The sequence below is a fragment of the Ovis aries genome, chromosome 13, assembly GCF_016772045.2.
Source record: "Ovis aries strain OAR_USU_Benz2616 breed Rambouillet chromosome 13, ARS-UI_Ramb_v3.0, whole genome shotgun sequence".
NCBI lineage: Eukaryota > Metazoa > Chordata > Mammalia > Artiodactyla > Bovidae > Ovis > Ovis aries.
The window spans coordinates 70,760,645-70,781,879 of NC_056066.1; the positions used below are offsets into that span (position 1 = coordinate 70,760,645).

General features: G+C 43.1%; 1 protein-coding gene across 1 annotated transcript in view; it reads right to left on the reverse strand.

Annotated features, from left to right (window-relative positions):
• PTPRT (protein tyrosine phosphatase receptor type T) overlaps positions 1-21,235 on the reverse strand; it is a 1,166,895-nt gene that overhangs the window by 91,681 nt on the left and 1,053,979 nt on the right. The window contains exon 17 of the mRNA XM_042230145.2: positions 3,214-3,404. Within this exon, the coding sequence (XP_042086079.1) occupies positions 3,214-3,404 (191 nt within the window). The remainder of the gene's footprint in view (positions 1-3,213; positions 3,405-21,235) is intronic.

Consider the following 21,235-nt stretch of genomic DNA (forward strand, 5'->3'; position numbering starts at 1 on the left):
TACAGCTGAGAGGTCTCTTATATGTCAACTTGTCAAATCCACTCATTTGTATGAAAAAACTGAGCAGAGTAGGGGAGTGACAAGCAACAAGCAGAGCACACGGTGTGTGGCTTTGAGAGTAGGCCTGGCAACCCGGGAATCTTCTATCTACAGAAGGAAATGGTCTTCAGGTAGATTTGTGATTCTTTGCTCAGTCTGCAGCTTCCAGACATCACAGGAGCCTTGAGTATCAAAACAACATCCAGCTACAGTCTCTGTTACTGGAAAGACACTGTGGGAAGACTCCTGTTAAGTAATGCTTTCCAATTAACCTCCAGTTAATCAGGAAATACTGCTAACTAGAAGCTAAGCATTCAAGCTAACTGATTAATATAATTTGAAATGATTGAGGGCAAGTCTAGTCTACTTAATGCTATTTCTGGTTGAAGTTCAAATGATGGAACAACATGTATTGTTTTCTCTTTCACTATAAAAGCAGTTAATTTCCATGCTGGAAAGTTTGGAAAATATAAAAAGGCACACACACAAAACACACAAAGGAAAAAAAAAATCAATCCAAATCCCACCACACAGGGATGGATGCTTTTAAAAGCGACATCATTCTGGGTGTCAATGAGCCAAGATTGTCAAATATATTTGTATTTCTGTTTTCAAATTTTAGATTGCAAGTTCTTAGAACAGTGTTCCTCAGGCTTTGACTACTTGGCCACCTTTCTGATAAGTCACACAGATCGATCCCTTAATGCTATTTGAACATTTAAAACAAATTAAAAATTATGACTCATGACTTATTCAACCTTCATGATATTGACTATGACTTTATAAACAACACACCCTCTCCTGACATTCGCTCAGCAGACAGATCTACATAAGTGAGTTTAAGTGCGTTCGTGTGTCCCCCTCACCTCATCACACACACTTTCAGGGCTTGGGATTGAGGCAGGAGATAGATGGGCCCCAGGCTGAGGAGCTCCAAACAGTCTCCCCATGATGCTTCAGAACAAGAGATAACAACAGAGCCCTGCTTGAATAAAAGATAAGCTGATCACATTTTTTCTTGTTCTTGTGGTCAAGGATACAGCCCAGACCACATGTGAGCAGAAAAGATCCTCAGGGGTCAAAAAGGAAGGAGGGGGGTGCCAGCCCATAATATGTCCTGTCAACCTCCCAGAAACCTTCACACTAGAAAATTCATCTTGGCTGAAAGATGTGCATGCCCACTGGAGAGGGCTCTGAGTCAGACCAAATATGGACATGAGCAAGATGACTGGCTGAGGCGACCTGCAAAACTGCCCCCATATAAGAGAGCTAAGCCACTCCTACTGGGCGAAAATCACTGAGTCCACCTGTGGATTCTTCCACATGTATGTCACTTCTAATGCCTGCTTCACAATCTTTGTCTCTTTGCTGAACTCTTTTTTCAAAGCAGATAAGGACCGAGGTCCTGCTTCCAGCTGCTGTACCGCACAGCCCCCTGAGACCAAGAACATTCAAGCAACCTCCTAGGAAATAAGTCCCAGGGAGGTGAGGCGATGGGACTATCTCCTGCGGTTCTTATCCCAATATCCTCCCCAAATTTATAGATTAAATATGTGAAAAATGCTATTTTACTTAGACCATATCTGAAATTAACTGCTAGTTCTCCTGAGCTGGTAATTACTTACATTCATTGACATAAACGTTTTTGTTCTCATAAATGTGTCAAACGTTCCCCTTGCTACCATGTTTTACACTCTCATAAAGTTTTAGGACCAGACAGGCTCTTAGTAATCACCGTATCCAAACTCTTCATTCCACTAATAAAGACTTTTAAAAGTCAGATTGCAAAGCGAGAGAGGCCACACAGCTTGTTGCAGGGGGACCCCTCCCCCATAGTTTGGCACAATTCCATGACCTCACACAGCTTCTGAAACACTGCTGTGTAAGCTCTTTCTCAGAATACAGTCTGAGAGTTAAACTTAGTCCTCAGTACCAAGAATTCCAAATGTGTAGCATCTGAGTCAACGCATTTTCACTGCACACACTGAAACTGAACCTAGCATATTTGGGCCACATGCTGCATGTGAAAGAGAAAAAACACACCACCACCACAAGAAAACCCAGTGCAAATAACCCAGAGCTTGGCACACAGTAAATGCTCAAAAGATATTTTGGGAAAGAAGGAGGAGAGGGAGAGAGAGGAAAAGAGAAGAAAGAGATGCTCTTTCCAAAGCTGCTTGCAGCTGCATTCTGACTGGCACAGGCTGCTGCTAAGTCACTTCAGTCGTGTCCGACTCTGTGTGACCCCATAGACGGCAGCCCACCAGGCTCCCCCATCCCTGGGATTCTCCAGGCAAGAACACTGGAGTGGGTTGCCATTTCCTTCTCCAAGGAAGGGTGGCACAGGAAGGGTGCAAAATTCCTCCAGGGGAGTGAGATGCTCTTTGGGACAAGAAAACATTTTAATGAGTTTCTCCTTTTTTCATTCTATTTTTTTGTTTGCAAAAGGTGAGGCCTAATGGGCAAGGAGTGAAACAAAAGGAGTGAGATAAAGGAAGCTAAATTGTTCCGCATAAAAATGTAAAGGGAGTGTGGGAGTTCCCTTTTGGCTGCTAGAAAAAAGAGGAGGAGGAAAAAAAGGAAATTTTGAGGACATTAAAAAGAACTTTGGGGAAGGAAGTGGATAGAGACCTGTCAGATGACCAGAACCTCAGAAGGACTTGTATCTGGGTGCTTCCTGTACTGCAATCCTGTGATTTCACACACCTCAGTAACAACTGCTACTCACAAGTCCCTGGCAATAGAGACAGGCTGGGGAGCAAGGCAAAGGATGTCCAAGGCAAGGATGCAGAGAAGGTACAGAGAAAGGGGGGACGGCGGTCACCAGATGAGACTGACTGGGGGGTGTTGAAAACACAACCGAAGCATGACTACGAGGCAAGAGGTGATCAGGAGCAAGCAGACCGCCTAGAAATCACTGCAATGCAGGGGACACCTGCTGGTTTTTCTTCAACGTGTAGGACGGGGGCTCAAGTCATTCTCTCTTCCTATTGAAGGAAGATGTGACTCCAAACTGATACAGCAGATCTGGGTGGGGACTGAGACAGTGTATTTCTGACATGCTGCCGGGGGCTGCCGATGCTGCCAGACCAGGGACCATACTTTGAGTAGCAAGACTAGCATCCAGGAGGCTTCTGCGCCCACCAGGGAGTTTCCTGCAGGATGGTCTCTTACCTCATACTCCTCCTTGAACCCGTAGCCCTGGCCCCTCTTCATCTGGGTGATGTGCTGGAGCAGGTCAGCCACCCGGATGGCGGGCTGGAACTGGTCTCGGGGATAGCTCATCTCCACGGGGTCGCAGGCTCGGTAGGGGTGAGTCTGGATCGTGAGGGTGGGCTGCGCCAGCTCCCCGCGGCTGCCATCTGCTTCAAAGAGAAGGAGGCAGAACAGGCCATCACCTATAGGAGCTTTGCCCTCTGTCCTCTGTCCCTCCCCCAGCTTGACATGGGGAGGACCGAGGGAGCTAACTCAGGACGGCTGATCAGGGAACTTCAGAAAGAACAGAGATGGTGGTTTCCCTGGCCTGGCTGTAGTGGCGGGTTTAAGAAACTAAACAACAAACAAACCAGTCACGCTATAACCTGCGGTCTGTTTCTACTTCAAGGGCGCATCTTTACAGAGTAAGCCAGGCTTCCAGGCTGGCTGTCAGCTCTGTCCGTCCTCCAGGCTTGTCAGGGTGGTCGTGGCCAACCCAGGCCAATCCCAGAACCAGTGAGAAGCCGGGCAGACTGGACACTGGGAGCACCCTCCTGCAGCCTGCCTGGAATGTCTTGGTGGTCCCTGGAGATCAGAGCCACTTGTCTGCTTCGGGTCCATTTGACTGTGTCCTTGTGACCTGGTTTCTCTACCAGTTTGTTTCCCTCAGGTTCCCTGGGAGGAACTGGAGCCAGTCTTGGATCCACAGTAAAAAGGGGGACCCTCACCCTCTCAGCTGCTCTCCAGCTATGGCATCTGCAGTGTGACCATTTTCTGCCTACTGTCTGATTTCCCCAGCAAGTAACACTCTTAATCCAGGAGTGATGCTATACCTACCTCGCAGGTAGAGAGGCCTGGACCTCCTCCTTCAGCTGCTTCTCCCAGGCCCGGGCCGTATACCTGATCTCCTTCATCACCTCTCCTTGGTACAAGATCTATAATCTCCCCTGTTAACTATCTTTAGACACACTGAATTGAGCTCACTGCTCTGTATTAGTTGGGCCACCCTCAAAACGGATGCCTGTTGAGGGTGGAATTTGAATTCTTCTGCTCTCCTTGTACCAGGAAAACCACTTTCTTACCCTCTGAACTCCCTGCCAGGCACACAACTGTTGTATTCCAGGGCCAGTGCATCTCATCCAGAACCATTCAGGCTTGGTCTCTCCTCCCAGAGACGTGGACAGTCTACGCCCTAGACCGTTGTGTCTGTGGTGTGCATAAGATGAGGACTGCCAGATTTAATGTGTCTCACCCAGATGTTTTCAGACACTGCAAGGTGCCAAGGCAGACCCCACGAGGTCTATGCCACACTCATTTCCTGGGAGGGTTAGCATGTATTTCCTCATTTTCTGCAACTTGTCTTTTCAGAATCCACGCATCTTTCAGTTTGTCTCTATGTCACAATAATCCATCAAACATTGATTCTATAGAAGTGAACTTTCCTCCTATGTGTCGGCATGAGCAAAGCTGTTCCTAGTAAGGAAATGATTGCCGACAGAAAGATCTAGAACTTACAGGTTTATGCACCAGGAAGAAGGGCCTAGATGTAAGCACATGATGTGAGCAGGTGAGATGTAAGCACATGTTTCCTGGCAAGCAGGAGGAAAATACAGCTTATTTTTCTCCTCTGATGTGAGGTCATAGGTAACACATCTGCACAGGCACTGCTTCAATCCAGAGCTGGCAAATGTGGGCACTGTGTCCCTTCTCCATCACACCCTTGTGATGGGGAGTGAAGATTTACTGAGACTTCACCCTGTGCCAGGGACTCTGGCAGGCACTGGAAATGCTCAGAAGAAAGCTTTCACCCTTGACAGTCTAGCACAGAAGTCCCCAACCTCTTTGGCATGCGGGACCAGTTTTGTGGAAGACAATTTTTCCATGGATCCAGGGTAGAAGATGGATTTGGGCTGATTCAGTTGCATTACATTTATTATGCCCCAGCTGATCTGACAGGAGGTGGAGCTCAGGTGGTAATGAGAGTGATGGGGAGTGGCTGTAAATAGAGATGAAGCTTCATTCACTCCATGGCTGCTCATCCCTGCTGTACAGCCCAGTTCCTAACAGGCCATGAGCTGGTACCAGGCTGTGGCCCAGGGGTTTGGAACCCTTGTAAGGTGGACAGACAAGGAGACCCATTGGAAGCACAAGAAGAGAAGTGGGAAAAGCCAAGCATATCTAGGTAAGAGCAAGGAGGCTGGGATGGAGCGGAGGTGGAGGGTGGCGGGTGATGGGGGCAAAATTGAAAAGATGGTGTGAGGTCGGCCTAAAGAAGTGTGAATGTCTACGAACCTTCAAGCCAGCAGGAAGGATTTTAAGAAGACACCTTCTCTACATTATGTCTTGCAGCTCAGTAATAAAGAACCAGGCTGCCAATGCAGCGGACACAGGTGCTGTGGGTTCAATCCCTGGGTTGGAAGATCCCCTGGAGGAGGGCATGGCTACCCACTCCAAGATTCTGGCCTGGAGAATCCCTACGGACAGAGCAGCCTGGCGGGCTATAGTCCATAGGGTCGCAAAGAGTCAGACATGATGGAAGTGACTTAACACATATGCCTTGTAGGTGTCCCAGCTGCCATGGATATATGGCATCCTTCTGGTGAACATCACCCATGGGGCTGGAGAAGAAAGGAACACTTGGGTTTCTTCTCCAGATGCTGTACTTCATGGTTTTCCAGGACAGGATGAACCAGACTCAGTGCCTGGAGCCCTGGCAGTGTCTCCCACCTAAGCCACCATCATATACGGGGACAGATATCTTCAGAGACCCATGGGCCTGGATGGCCTGGGAGACCAGCTGTCTGGCAGAGACAGGCTTCTTAGGATCAAGCACCTGATGAGTTTTGCGAGATGCCAAGTGTTTCCAAAACTAAACAGCTACCAATATGGGTGTTTTCCTCTAAACACATTGCTAGACAGACTGTAAACTCAGTGTCAGCAAAACCAACACTGGAATGGAAAATAAATGTGTCTGAAATTTAGCAACTTGTATCGCTGTAACATTTGTAATAATGTCAGTGCTGGTGCTAATGATGCTGTGAAGACTCGGAACCAAGGGATTTTCAAGGTTTATTAATTCAACTAGTTGGACTCCCTTTTCCAATGTATCTTACTTCACCTATTCCCTTATTAACCTCTGATAATGCAGAAGTGATGCCTTTTATCACACCCCATTTCACCAGACGCACTATACTTAATTTTCCATCATTAGGTTTAATGAAAACCCAATTTCACAACTCACTTCTCTCAGGAACCTACAAGTAATGCTATGTTTTTATCAGCCCCAATTAAAAAGCATTATGATGTTCCTATTCGAGAGGGAGCCTTAAAACTAATGTGCGATTCTGTTGCTAATTCAACAAGGGCGCTGGAATCCACATGCTGCTCATAAAATGTAACTCGAACCAGCTGGCCCAGGGAGAGAACAGTTTTCATTTTTCTCCTCATCAGACCCTTTCATGCCATTTCAACTTCTCATTTATGGGTCTTGCATGTTTATTTATCACATAATAATATTTTGCATGTCTTCTGTACTTTTTTCTATAGCTGTTCTCTAGGGCTTTAATTCCCTCCCCACCCCCACCACCGCAACAAGTCTCGCTGTTGCCTACGAGGCACTTGCAGGGCGAGCAGAGGGCTTACGGTGACGTGTATGAGATGCCGGGTTGCCATGCTCCTCTTGATTTCCTCTTTCCTGTCTCTTCTTCCTTGGGAACCTGGCTTTGACCTTCTCTTTCTTTTTTATTCTGCTGCTACCAGTCATTACAGATCTTCCATTAATGTCAGCTACATATTTCTAATCACTTGCTAGGAGAAGACACTTCAACCAGCTAACAAAAATGAACTGAGTACGTACCCTGTACAAAGCACAGACAGGAGGGTGGAGGAAAGCGTGTTCAGAGGAAGAGAAGCTGCCACTTGTAGGAAAGAAGGTGCATAAACACTTCTGACAAAAGTGAGACAGGATGGGCTCTGGGAGGTGAAAGGGTAACATGCCACAGAGTCAGGCGCCGTGGATATATTGCTCAAGCTTTAAGCATTCACACGCCATTTCTGTGGATTTTGCTGTAACTGTGTACAACCTGTATCAGCTCTGTCCACTTCCATGATGATGGAAATAGTCTGTATCTGTGCTGTGCAATACGGTAGCCACTTATCAAATGTGACTACTGAGCATGGGAAGTGTGGCTAATGTGATGGGCAAACTGTATTTCACATTTTGCTTAATTTTAATTCACTTAAATTTAAAATCCCACATGCGGCTTATGGCTCCTAGACTGGGAACCACAGATCTAGAGAAAGATACAGGAAGAGGGAGAACATTCTGGAGTTACACAGAAGAGTAAAGAGGTCCAGTGGAAATACAGCATGGGCCATGTATGTAATTTAAATTGCTTTACTTATAGCAATAGCAACATTAAATAAAGTTAAAAAAAAGTGATATAATTTCAGTAAGAAATTTTGTTAAATCCAATGCATCAAAATGACATTTCAATGCAAAACTGGTATAAAATTATTAATGATCTATTTGACATTCTTTACTCATACTAAGGCTTTGAAATCCAAAGTGTTTCAACTCAGCTGTATGTCTAGTGCTTAACAACACATACGGTCACTGGCCACAGTACTGGACAGGGCAGGTATACACAGACATCCAGTCAAGTCAAGTTCCAAAGAGAGCTGACTTAGAGCTACAGTGAACTACAAACGGCACCTACCCACGCAGCTCTGGCAGAGCGCTGTCCAGGGGAATGTCATGTCAGGAAGGATGTGCTCCGTATTTGCATTCAATGTGGCAGCCACTTCCTGCATTGGTAGATGCATTCTTTACCGCTGGTCATGCCACCTGGGAAGCCCCTATGACTAACACGCACTTCAAATATGGCTAATGTGACTGAGGATCTGAATTTTCAACGTAATTTCAATTAATTTAAATATAAATAGCCACCTGTGGCCAGAGGCAACTTCATTGAATAGTGCATATCTACACAGTTATGCTTTCAAATTTTTTCTTTAAATCAACTTTGAACCAGTTTTACTTTATATCATTATGAATGATAGTGAAATATAAAATCATCAACATGATATGCTACTTTTGATTTAAACTAGGATATGGGCTTCCTTTGTGGCTCAGATGGTAAAGAATCTGCCTGCAAAGCAGGAGACCCAGGTTCGATCCCTGGGTCAGGAAGATCCCCTGAAGAAGGGAATGGCAACCTACTCTAGTATTCTTGCCTGGAGAATTCAAGGGACTGTATAGTCCATGGGGTTGCAAAAAGTTGGACATGACTGAGAGACTTTCACCTCACTTCACTTCAAGTGACTAAACAAGAGAGATGTGCACAGATTTGTGACCTTCGAGAAAGTGTACGTTCACACCACACCCTCATCTCATATCTCCCTCGGGAATTTGTTCTTACTCGATGTAATGGCAGACAGAATTACCTTGTCTCCCAGCCTTAAAACTTGTAAAACTGATAGTAAATGCAATGCTACCTCCCTGTGCCGCATTCCTAGAGCTGAAACGGTCATTATACAGTTGGCAATTGACACTTCTATACTTTGTTATTGAGGTAACACTAGCTCAAAGGACAGAAATGTTTCATCTTTTCCCATTTTCTTTCCTGGGCTCAGAGAATCTAGCAAGCCAATACAGGGATCATGCATCTCCAAGTCCTTTCTCTTCCTCAGTCCCTTTTATTGGCAAAGACAAAAGAAGGTGAGGACTTCCCTGATGGTGCAGTGGTTAAGAACCTGCCTTGCAATGCCAGGGATGCAGGCTTGATCCCTGGCTGGGGAGCTGATATCCCACATGGCTTAAGACCTGACACAGCCAAAATATATGTATATATATATATATATATATATAGACAAAAGAGGGTAGATAAACACCTTTGTACCCCAGAATGCAGGTTCAGTATTAAGAAAAAAAACTGTCATGGGAAGGGTCATGGGAAAGTGCTTCTGGATTCATTTGCTTAAAGAAATCAATCTTTCTCTTTGTGGGGAGAGTATGAATTTCTTCTTCCACAGCCCTCGAGATGGAAGGATGGTGGAAGACACGCCACATAGAAGAGGGGACTGTGGACATTCATTACTTCTCCTGCTTCAGCCACAAGAAGAGGATTCCAATCAGCTGAATAGCGAAAACGACAGTAAGAATCTGCCTTCTCTGTTTATTCGCAAACACCAGTCCTGAAGAGACCTCTTCTCCTTCAAAGTTGAGAAAACAGAAACAAAACAGCACGGAGTCTTAGAAAAATCCACGATGTGAAAAAGAAAAAAAATAACACTCTGGATGCTGAGAAAAATAACGTTTTCAAAAGAACAGAGTAGTCTGTGATGACTACTGACTCAACAGTCATCCTCCAAATTCTTCCTTTCTGGCAGAACTCCCAAATAAACTTGGATGCCCACACATTTTCCATGTGACTCAGAGGAGGATGGCCCTATTCCAAGACCTAGGGGCAAATCCTGATTTCCTTAAGCCATTTGGGTGTTTCTATCATCTCCGCCAATTCTCAAACATTTTCAGTGAGCTAGGAGGGATGTTCTATTAGGGGTTCTTCTAGGGAAGATTTTCTTGCTTCTAAGAAGGATACTTCAGCAACTTCCGTCTCCTATTGGACACTACCATGTGTGGGCTTGATGCCTGGAACTGCTAAAGCAATCTTACCTCCTAGAGGGGATCCAGGCTGAGGACAGGGTCAATATGAGATGGCAAAGTAGAGAACTTGAAAGGAATTGGAGCCTTCATGACATTCTTGTTCATATCATTCAACCAAGCCATGGAACTTCCTCAAACTCCTGACTTCCTCTTTTGTAAGATAATACATTAACCTACTGTTTAAGCCCATTTGGTTTTTTTCTATAACTTATACAATAGAAAATAGAGTTGGTATGGAAATCAAGAAAACATGGAACAATAAAGGTAGTGAAAGATTAACTATGAAGACAGATGTTTCAAAATATGGATCGAGCAGGGCAAAGAAAGATGAAATCAAAATATATTAACAAAATTAGAATGGACATTGGAATTTGTATTGAGAATAAGCAACAGGCAGAAACTTGGGAAGAATTAGAGAACTCTGCAGTGAATACACAAGGGAATGAGAACAGTGAGACTCCTCTTTCCTGATATCTATCATGTGTGTTCATGTGTGGAGGCACCAAAAAGACATTTTCAGAGAAAAGAAAACAGACGTAAAGACACATAATTGCTGTTATCAAAGAAGAGAACAGAATAAACAAAATAGATGTGATAATAAAGGATACAATGTAAAAACAGCTCTTTGGCAGAATAAAACCCCCAAATTTTCAAATGTAAAGAGCTCTCCATTGTACTACTTAAAAATAGAACAAATCTCCTGATAATATTATTAAACTTTATTGATGTGCGAAAACTCAGATAAACATCTAGCCTGGAAGAAAAGGCTATCTATAAAGAAAAAGAAAAAATATTTTCTGTTGCTTAAATTTAAATGCCCAAAATCATCAGAACAAAATTGTTGAGGGAAAAATGCTGAGACTCCAAAATCATACACTGATAAAGTTGTTTTTCATTTACGAGGCTACAGAAAGATGTTCCCTGATGCACAAAGACTCAGGAATTATACTGGCTCTGATTCTTTTCTAGAGGTGTGGGGAGGTAAGGGGAAAAAAATGCTTTAGTTAAAAAAATAAAATAAAAAACCCCACAAGATTGGAGGGAATCATGTTATAAAAAGAACTGATTTGTTATACAACAAAATCAGTTAAACAGAGATATGAGTATGAAAATAAAAATAAATGTGAGTTGAAACAGAATGAACTGTAAAAAAGAATTCTTAAAGAGATATGATGTAAAAACAGCTAAACTAAAAATACTGGATTAACTTCTGAAATGTTACTAAGGAAAACCAGGAAATGGTGACTGATGAATCACTAGAAAAAGCATATACATTAACTTCTTTACCTTTTGCAGTGGACAGCCAATATATACTATTTTAATCTCGTTCTTAAGTGAAGGATCTAATTTTAAGCACGTGTATGCATATCTGTGTCAATGTGTGTGTGTGTGTGTGAACACCCTTAAGTTAAAGGTTTCAATTTGTAGAATAAAAGGAAGAGTATACACCAGGGAACTTTGCTCAATGTTACGTGGCAGTCTGGATAGGAGGGGAGTTTGTGGGAGAATGGATACCTGTATATGTGTGGCTGAGTCCCTTTGCTGTTCACCTGAAACTATTAGAATACTGTTAATAAGCTATATGCCAACACAAAATAAAAAACAAACAATAAAAAGAAGGATGTACAGCTTTCAAACAGAGACAACATACAAAGGAAGCTCTGGACCCAATCACACTTGTGTCTAGGTTCCACATTTGTTCTCTGTGAGAGCAACTGCAAATCTAGCAGTCAGCGTACAAAATCTTGTAATAGCACAGAAAAGCTTCCTGTCCTGAAAAGCAAATGAGAACCACCCTATAGGACTGTTTTCATAATCCAAGACATGTTAATTCCCACAGAACAAAATCGCCTCCACTAAAGATGAATTCAAAGTGGAAAAATAAAATATAAAGAATGACAAGCCATGTGCGGAAGCTTATCCCCACGAGAGAAAGTCAGCAGACACAATACACAAAGAGACATGCCTACCAAGAATTGAAAATAATAAAACTGTCTAAGAGACAATAAAATAAATACACTTAGACTGATTAAGGAGAAAATGGAAGGATCATGAACCACAGCTTAAGGCAACACATCATGGGAAAAAATGGCTGGCTTTGCACAATACAAATCTAACTTCTAGAGATGAAAAATACAGTTATTTAAAGTAGTAAGTCAATAAATATAAGAACAGATGTTAATGGGACATAATGGAAGTTAAGGACACAATAGAGAAGCTGAAGAAAAACAAAAGGTGGCTCTTTCTTTTGAAAACACCGATAAATTAGACAAGCCTCTGCCAGAAATGATTAAGAAAAAAATGGCACACATAAACCACTTTACAATCATCAGAAATGGGTAGAACACTTTTATCACATACTTGGTCTGGCAAGTGAGTAAATGACTAGGAAGACCATGAAATACATCTGAAGACTCTGATGAACCTGGCCAGGGTCTGAAGTTAGCTACTGGTCCTTTACCAGAGCACCAGCTTTTTCTTAAGAGAAAGCTTCATTTTGAGATAACTGTAGATTCATATGCAGTTATAAGAAATAACTTAGTGAGGTCCCTTATACCCTCCACTCAGTCCTCCCCAATGTTACTGTCTCACATAACTGATACGCAGCATCGTGATCAGGAAATTGACATGAATACACTCCACTGACCTTACTCAGATTTCCCAATTCTACACGACCTTGTGCATGTATGTTTATAGTTGAATGTAACTTAATCACAGGTATTGATTCCCGTGGTGGCAGAGCCAAGATGCAGAAACACTTCCAGCCCAAGGATCCCTCACACGACAAAACACTGGCCTCGGAGTTTCTCTCTCGTCTCTAGGCTGAGGGCTGACTCCTGGACTGGGTAACTATAGCAGCAAAGTGTCTCTCAGTGATACCCTGTGATCTATGAGAGCCCCACAAACTGTGGCTCCACCTTTCCCGATGCTCCTCTAACCCAGAGGTCCACAGGGTTTCCGGGTATGGTCATGCACTCCGTGCAGTGCTTGATTTTAGACAGAGCCATTCAAGTAGTAGCCTTGTTCTTATGACTGCTGCTGAAGCTAAAGCTCCAAAACTTGGGCCACTTGATGTCAAGAGCTGACCCATGGGAAAAGACCCTGATGCTGGGAAAGACTGAGGGCAGGAGGAGAAGGGGATGACAGAGGGTGGGACGGTTGGATGGTATCACTGATTCAATGGACATGAGTTTGAGCAAATTCCAGGAGATGGTGAAGGACAGGGAAGCCTGGCATGCTGCAGCCCATGGGGTTGTAAAGAGTTGGGCATGACTTAGCGACTGACCAAAAACAACAACGATCATTCTTTAGCTGTTCAAGTGACCAGTGGTGGGGATCATTATTTTTACTTTGGGAAAATCATAGAATGAAAAGGTTCACCCATGTGGTCTCTGGGGAAAGAATAAGTGAATTATCAGTCTGTGGCTCAGGGACCTAAGAGATGAGCCAGAGTTAGGAAGGGAGACTTCTGTTTAGAGTTTCTCCTGTGGGTCAGGAGTGAACTGGACCCTCATGAGGGGTTTTGTATGTGTGTGCACGTGTGTGTGTGTGTGTGTGTGTGTACACGTATGAGCAAGACTCAGCAAACACATGAGTGTCCCCTCACCTCTGCTACAGTCAGAGGGAATTTTTTTTTAATCTGTTTTATAAAACAGACTTCTAGGTATGGTTGTGTTTGAAGAAAGGATTTCACTATTAAAAAGAAACTATGAAAGTCATTCTTTTTTTTCCCTCCATTTTGTCACAATTTCATGAAAATTAGTGGGAAAACATCAAAACAGCAAAAGTGCTGATATCAGCCAGGGTTCACAGAGTAGGTTTTATGAACTTTAATTCAAACAAAAATGAAGATTACTTGCTGTGCCAGAAGCAAAAGACCTGTAGCAATAAGAGGATGTTTTTTGGTCTTAACTGCTCAGTGAGCAAACTAGGATATGAGAGGAATACAGTTGTGGGGGTGTGTGGGGTCTTGCAGATGTCCTGCTGAACCACAAAGGAGAAAAGGTGTTACTCTGGACTTTTAATGTGTTTTAGCTCATTGGAAACACAAACTCTTTTTTCATAATACCTAAAGTGAAAGTTGCTCAGTCATGTCCGACTCTGCGACCCCATGGACTATAACAGTCCATGACATTCTCCAGACCAGAATACTGGAGTGATATTGGGATCTTCCCAACCCAGGGATTGAATCCAGGTCTCCCGCATTGCGGGTGGATTCTTTACCAGCTGAGCCACCAGGGAAGCCCAAGAATACTGGAGTGGGTAGCCTCTCTCTTCTTCAGTGGATCTTCCTGACTCAGGAATTTAACCAGGGTTTCCTACACTGCAAGTAGATTCTTCACCAGCTGAGCTTACCAGGGAAGCCCAAGTCCAGTGTTTAATTACTGCATATTTACCATCCACTTTTACTTTCAGAGGCACTTAAGTTTTGTATATGTGCCTAAAGAAATTTTGTAAACAGATGATACAGCATGGTACACATTTTGGCTGGTAGGGAATGGCTTCCTGAGAAGTATTCACTTAGCAGATCAGAATGAAGTATGTTAAGAAGAATATGTGAGTTTCCTCAATGTTGAAAGATTATCACCATTGTGAGGTTATTTAATACCATCAGTAGAAAGTTCTGTATATGGTTGGTCATGTCAATATATAACAGATAGAATATTCCAAAGAGCATAGAACATGTCCTGCTTAGTAAGGTACTTGAAGCAGAAATAATAAAGAAAAGTAAATTGTATGGTTTTGATATTATCGCAAGCAGAAAAGAGGGATTCTGGGGTGGCTATTGAGAGAGGTTCGTATAGGGGTGATGACAGACTGTGTTGAGGGAAGGGTGGGTTTATCTAAGGCTGGGGAAATTGATGGGGAAACAGTGGAAACAGTATCAGACTTCATTTTTTGGGGCTCCAAAATCACTGCAGATGGTGACTGCAGCCATGAAATTAAAAGACGCTTACTCCTTGGAAGAAAAGTTATGACCAACCTAGATAGCATATTCAAAAGCAGAGACATTACTTTGCCGACTAAGGTCCGTCTAGTCAAGGCTATGGTTTTTCCAGTAGTCATGTATGGATGTGAGAGTTGAACTGTGAAGAAGGCTGAGCACCGAAGAATTGATGCTTTTGAACTGTGGTGTTGGAGAAGACTCTTGAGAGTCCCTTGGACTGCAAGGAGATCCAACCAGTCCATTCTGAAGAAGATCAGCTCTGGGTGTTCTTTGGAGGGAATGATGCTAAAGCTGAAACTCTAGTACTTTGGCCATCTCATGCAAAGAGTTGACTCATTGGAAAAGACTCTGACGCTGGGAGGGATTGGGGGCAGGAGGAGAAGGGGACGACAGAGGATGAGATGGCTGGATGGCATCACTGACGTGATGTGGACGTGAGTCTGAGTGAACTCCAGGAGTTGGTGATGGACAGGGAGGCCTGGCGTGCTGTGATTCATGGGGTCGCAAAGAGTTGGACACGACTGAGCAACTGAATTGAACTGAACTGAAGGCTGCAGCATTGCTGTGACTCCAGCTTGGGTGGGACATGACAGTGTTTCTCTCTAGCTGGAGAGTTGTGCTCACACTAGAAATAAGCAGCTGAACATTTTGTGTTCTGTATCTTTCATTGCATTCCAAGACCCTCATCTTCACAGGAAGGTGTTTGATGGAGAGAAAAAAGGTAAATAATGCATCACACTGAAAACATCGGCTTGTCTTATTTCCTCTCTCTCATTCATCAAAATTATCATAAGACAAAGGTATGCAAAATACTTGCCGAGTAATACTTAGCTAAACCAGAAAAACTCAATTTTGTCAGGTTTTACAATCTTCAGCCTGACAGGTGACTCTGTCTTTTGTTGATGTATAAGAAAGAGAAAACGAAATGACTAAACTTGTCTGGGAGAGGAAATTTACATGTGCAACAGCTGTTTGAAACAAGTTTGCCATTATCCTGGGTGGGAAGGTACCTGATTTCTCCATTTCAAACCATGCCCTGGATCCTTAAGCAGCGTGTGTGGATATAGAAAGGTACAAAGACAACTGAACCAAATAGAGTGGAGGCAGCACAGTTGTGGAGTTACAAGACTGTCCATCCTGGTTTTGCCACTAAATTGTCTTGCATAATGAATTTCACCTTTCTGGATCTTAGCTTTAAAATTATGGGGTTAAGTTAGACCACTGCTTCTCAAATTTTAATATACATGCCAAAAGAGTAAACAATGCATATTCTAATTCAGTGATCCAAGAAGTGCACTTGTAACAAGCTCCCCAGTGATGGTGATGGTGTTGGTTCCTGGACCTGTGCTTTGAGCAGAAAGAGATGAGACGGTTTCTAAGGGAACTTCCAGTTAAGAAATACAATTGGTCCATTAATGGTCCTAGAGTTACTCAAAAAAGCAAGCACTGTTCTTTCTGCTTTTAGTGAACAAACGAAGTAGTACAGCTTAGGAAACTAAACAAAAACATTCAAGCAATCAAAGCTGATGGCCTTACTCTGGGAAGGACAGATACCTAACATTCTTGTAAGAATAAAGCTGAGTGTACACATCAAGGGTTAGCATGGCAGACTCTCAGCTGAATTATACAAGCTGATCACTGGAATGTCCATCTATTTTGTTTTATGTAGAGGATCTCAAATCTTGATGTTATCTAAGAGACACTCAGGAAACATGTTAAATATAGACTTCTTCTTTAAACCCAAGGATTTAGTAGCTTTAGTTTGGGGCCAGTCATGTTTGGGAACTACATATGCAATCATTTAACGCAGGTTGGGCAGTGACTGACGTTACAAAGGGGAATTTTGACTCAATTCCTGATTAAAACCTAGTCAAGGCTATGGTTTTTCCACTGGTCATATATGGATGTGAGAGTTGGACTGTGAAGAAAGCTGAGCACCGAGGACTTGATATTTTTGAACTGTGGTGTTGGAGAAGACTCTTGAGAGTCCCTTGGACTGCAAGGAGATCCAACTAGTCCATTCTGAAGGAGATCAGCCCTGGGTGTTCTTTGGAAGGAATGATGCTAAAGCTGAAACTCCAGTACTTTGGCCACCTCATGCAAAGAGCTGACTCATTGGAAAAGACTCTGATGCTGGGAGGGATTGGGGGCAGGAGGAGAAGGGGACGACGGAGGATGAGATGGCTGGATGGCATCACTGACTTGATGGATGTGAGTCTGAGTGAACTCCAGGAGATGGTGATGGACAGGGAGGCCTGGCATGCTGTGATTCATGGGGTGGCAAAGAGTTGAACACGACTGAGCGACTAAACTGAACTGAACTGAAAGATCAGTCCTACAAGCTTGCTGCTCACAAGCTTCTCCAGAATTCTAGTGGCTTCTTCTCATGGTAATAACAGTGTGCAGGTCACAAGGGAATCACTGTTATACAGAAACTGCCTTGGAACAGTAGCACTCATCAGATATCAAAGCTTTAAGGACTCCTGAGAGTTGCAATGAGAGGTCTTAACAGTTCCTACTCTTTTTTGGCTATAGAAATACATCAGAACAACCAAGGCTAAATCCTGGCTCTACTACTTATGAACCAAAAAGTTTTTGGTAAATTCTTATAACATCTCACATGTTAAGTTATGTAATAATTATCTATTATGTGTGTGTACCCAGTCACTTAGCTGTGTTCGACTCTTTGAGACCCTGTGGACTGTAGCCCGCCAGGCTCCCTTGTCCATGAGATTTTTCAGGCAAGAATACTGGAATGGGTTGCTCTTTCCTTCTCCAGGGGATCTTCCCAACCCAGGGAGTGAACCTGCATCTCCTGCATTAGCAGGTAGATTCTTTACCACTGAGCCACCTGGGAAGCTATTAATTATCACTACATTACAAACCACTCCAAAACTCAGCAACTTAAAACAACAAACATCTACTCACAGTTTCTGTCGGTCAGAAACCTGAGTGCAGCTTTCATGGGTACCTGTGGCTCTAAGTCTTTCATGAAGCTGTACTCGAGCTGCCCGGTGTGACTATGGCTGCATCTGAAGACTCATCTGAGGGGAAGAATCTGATTTCAAGTTCACCCATGTGCTTGCAAGCAGATTCACTTTCTCATGGGTTACTGGAGCAAGGTCCTCAGTTCCACGCCCAGTGGGTCTCTCCATAGGGCAACTCACAACCTGGCAGCTGATTTCCCACAGAGCAAGTGAGAGAGAGAAAGCCAACAGGCTAGATGGAAGCCTCAGTCTTTTTATAACCTAATCTTGAAAGTGACATGTCAAGACTTTGTTACATTCTATTCATTAGAAGTCAGTCAGTAGAATAGCCTGGTTCGATGGAAGGGATGATACTAGGATATATGAAGCACGCGGGAATCACTGCGGTCATCTGAGAGACTGCCAATACAAACCCCAATGTCACTGCACAGTGGTTCTGTGAGAGCCCAAAGGAATCATGTCAGTACAAGAGCATACATGTGCTACAGCAATACACACATGTAAGTATACATATTATAACAATTTATTTCAAGGGGTCCAATCAAAATCCTCAAGCTACTTTTATTTAGCTTTCATTAACAGGCAGTTAATGAAAGTCCTTTAATTCATAAGTGGTTCTAAACTATTCTCTCTACACATTTCTCCAACACCTGGATACTTCAAGGGAAATAAGTGATTTAATGTTCCTTACAACATGAATTGCCACTGACAACAATATTTAATCATTAAAGAGTTAACAGTGCACTCTGAATTGCATTACCCAGATAAAACATTCACTCCCTAAGTAAATGAATTAGCCACATAATTGACAGTCGATTCCAGTAATAAAACACTAATTAAGTGATTCCGCTAAGTAAAAAGTTCAATGCAATGAATTTGCTAAACAATGGTCTAACAAATTTTCATGCTAAACAAATGACTTGAAATGGTGAATAAATGCTCACCATGTGTAGGGTCAGTTGAAAAAGCAATGGTGCTTTTAGAAACCAATGACAGAAGTGACTGTGCAAGCTAACACCCTTAACAACATTACATTGGGCTCCTTGCCAAGCAGGGACCTAGCAGATATGTCTGAATGAGGTGGAGGTATGAGACTGGGGGGTGGGGAGGGGAGGAAAATCACCATGGTCATAGCAGGAGTGACTAGGTTAAAAGAGAGTCTGCAAAGTCCAGGATAGCCAGACTGGAGGCATAGCAGAAGTGAGAATGGGAAAGTGGAGGAAGGCTTCAATGCCAGAACTTACTGGGCTTGTGAAGGTCAGACTCAGTACCAGAGAGACCTGGAAAGCAGTGGCTTCATAGGTACAAGGATCCTTGTAGTCCTCTGGAAGCATGTTGGATTAACTCATTTACTATGATGTCTTCTGAAAGATCTGGATTGAGATAAGTCAAACTAATTGCGGGCCTCATTAGTTTGGACTTCCAAATTCTCTCCAACAAAGAACAGTGTAGATTGCTCATCATTAAAACCTTGTTCTCTGGACCCTTTGTTGACAAAGGTCCGTATAGTCAAAGCTATGGTTTTCCCAGTAGTCATGTATGGATGAGAGAGTTGCAGCATAAAGAATGCAAAGAATCGATGCTTTCCAATTGTGATGCTGGAGAAGACTCTTGGGAGTCCCTTGGACTGCAGGAGATCAAATCAGTCAGTCCTAAAGGAAATCAACCTTGAATACTCAGGACTGATGCTGAAGCTCCAGTACTCTGGCTACCTGATGTGAAGAGCTGTCTCATTGGAAAAGACCTCGATGTTGGGAAAGATTGAGGGAAGGAGGAGACCGCGTAGACAGAGGTAAGAGGGCTAGATAGCATCACTGATCCAATGGACATGAGTTTGAGCAAACTCTGGGAGATGGTGGAGCCTGGCTTGCTGCAGTCCACGGGGTTGCAAAGAGTCAGGCACAGCTTAGTGAGTGAACAACAGCAACAACTCTGAACCTTTGTGGCTAGACTAGGGTCTTCCTTTTCCTTAAAAACAACAGGCACACTCTTGCCTTGGGAACCTCCAACAGGAACACTTCTGACATTTTGTCTCCTTCAAGTCTTTGGTCAAATATTATCTTCTGTAAAGCTGCAATGCTCCCCACTTATAACTCCAAACACTACTTACCTTATTCCATCTTTTTTTCATAGCCCTTGTCAGTTTCTACAATGCCATATAATTCACTTATCTTTTTACTGTCCATTCTATACTTCTTGTCTCTCTCTTTCTACTCCTGACCACCAATATCTTGCTAGCTTTATGAGGACAAGGAATTCTTCCCCACTTCATTCACTGATGGGGTATGAGAGCCTAAAATGTATCTGGCACATAGAAGGTGCTCAGCAAACACTGCTGAATGAATGCATGGCAGGAGGGTTCTCACTATGTTCTAACCACTGAAGGGAGCAATGCTGAAGGGAAATATGCCATCTCCCCAGTGGCCTCACAAGTGTCTGCATTATCTCACATTATTTGGATCATATGTAAAAGAAATATTAGGCTTGCAACCCTGATTAAGTCTTACTACATATGTGTCCTTGAACAAGTTACACTTTAATATCTCTAAACCTCAGTCTCTATAGTTGTGAAAGAAGCCTGCTGCCAGTAATAACTGTCACTTCAGATATTCTCAGAATCATATAATGTATCACAACATCCTGCATAGCCCCTGGTACACAGTTAGGACCAAATAAATGTTAGTTTCTTCTGCTTTCTTCTTTAAAGACAATGAGGCATATTCCTTAAACATAAGAGTAAACTGACTTTTTAGATTTTCCCAGATATTGGGAATATCCACAAGTGAATAAGCAGTGACTGGGAAATGAGGTGAAGGAGGAAAAAAAAAAAGTTAGAAGCACAGAGGCCTCTGAAGGAGATGGGAGAGGTCACAAGGGTAGGGGTAGCAGGAGCCACAAAGCAGTTCTGAAGAATGTTCCTTCTGTCTTCCAGGCCTGCACTGGATGATGGAATCCAAGGATGCCATTACTGGTGATGAAGTCTTTACAATTACTGATGAAGACACTAGGTATCTGTATGTCCCTTCCCTCTATGGTGGATTCATGTTGATGTAAGGCAGAAACCAATATAAAATGACAAAGCAATCATCTCCAATTAAAAATACGTAAATTAAAACACACACACACACACACACACACACACACACACACACACAAATGATGAGGACAAAGATACTAAGATCAGGACTTCCTAAGAAACAGAATTGCAAAGAGCACCCCATCCACCTCTCTCAGACTAGTGCAATGGTCTCCTCCCATCTCCCCACCTCTACCATGGAATCAAACCGTAAGAGCAACCTTAGTCATCTCCATGCCTGCAGGACCTCGTTTTTCATGCAGTGGACAAGAATAGCCAGCTGAATACAGCATAGTTAAAAGCGAATTGTTGTGATCCATCTT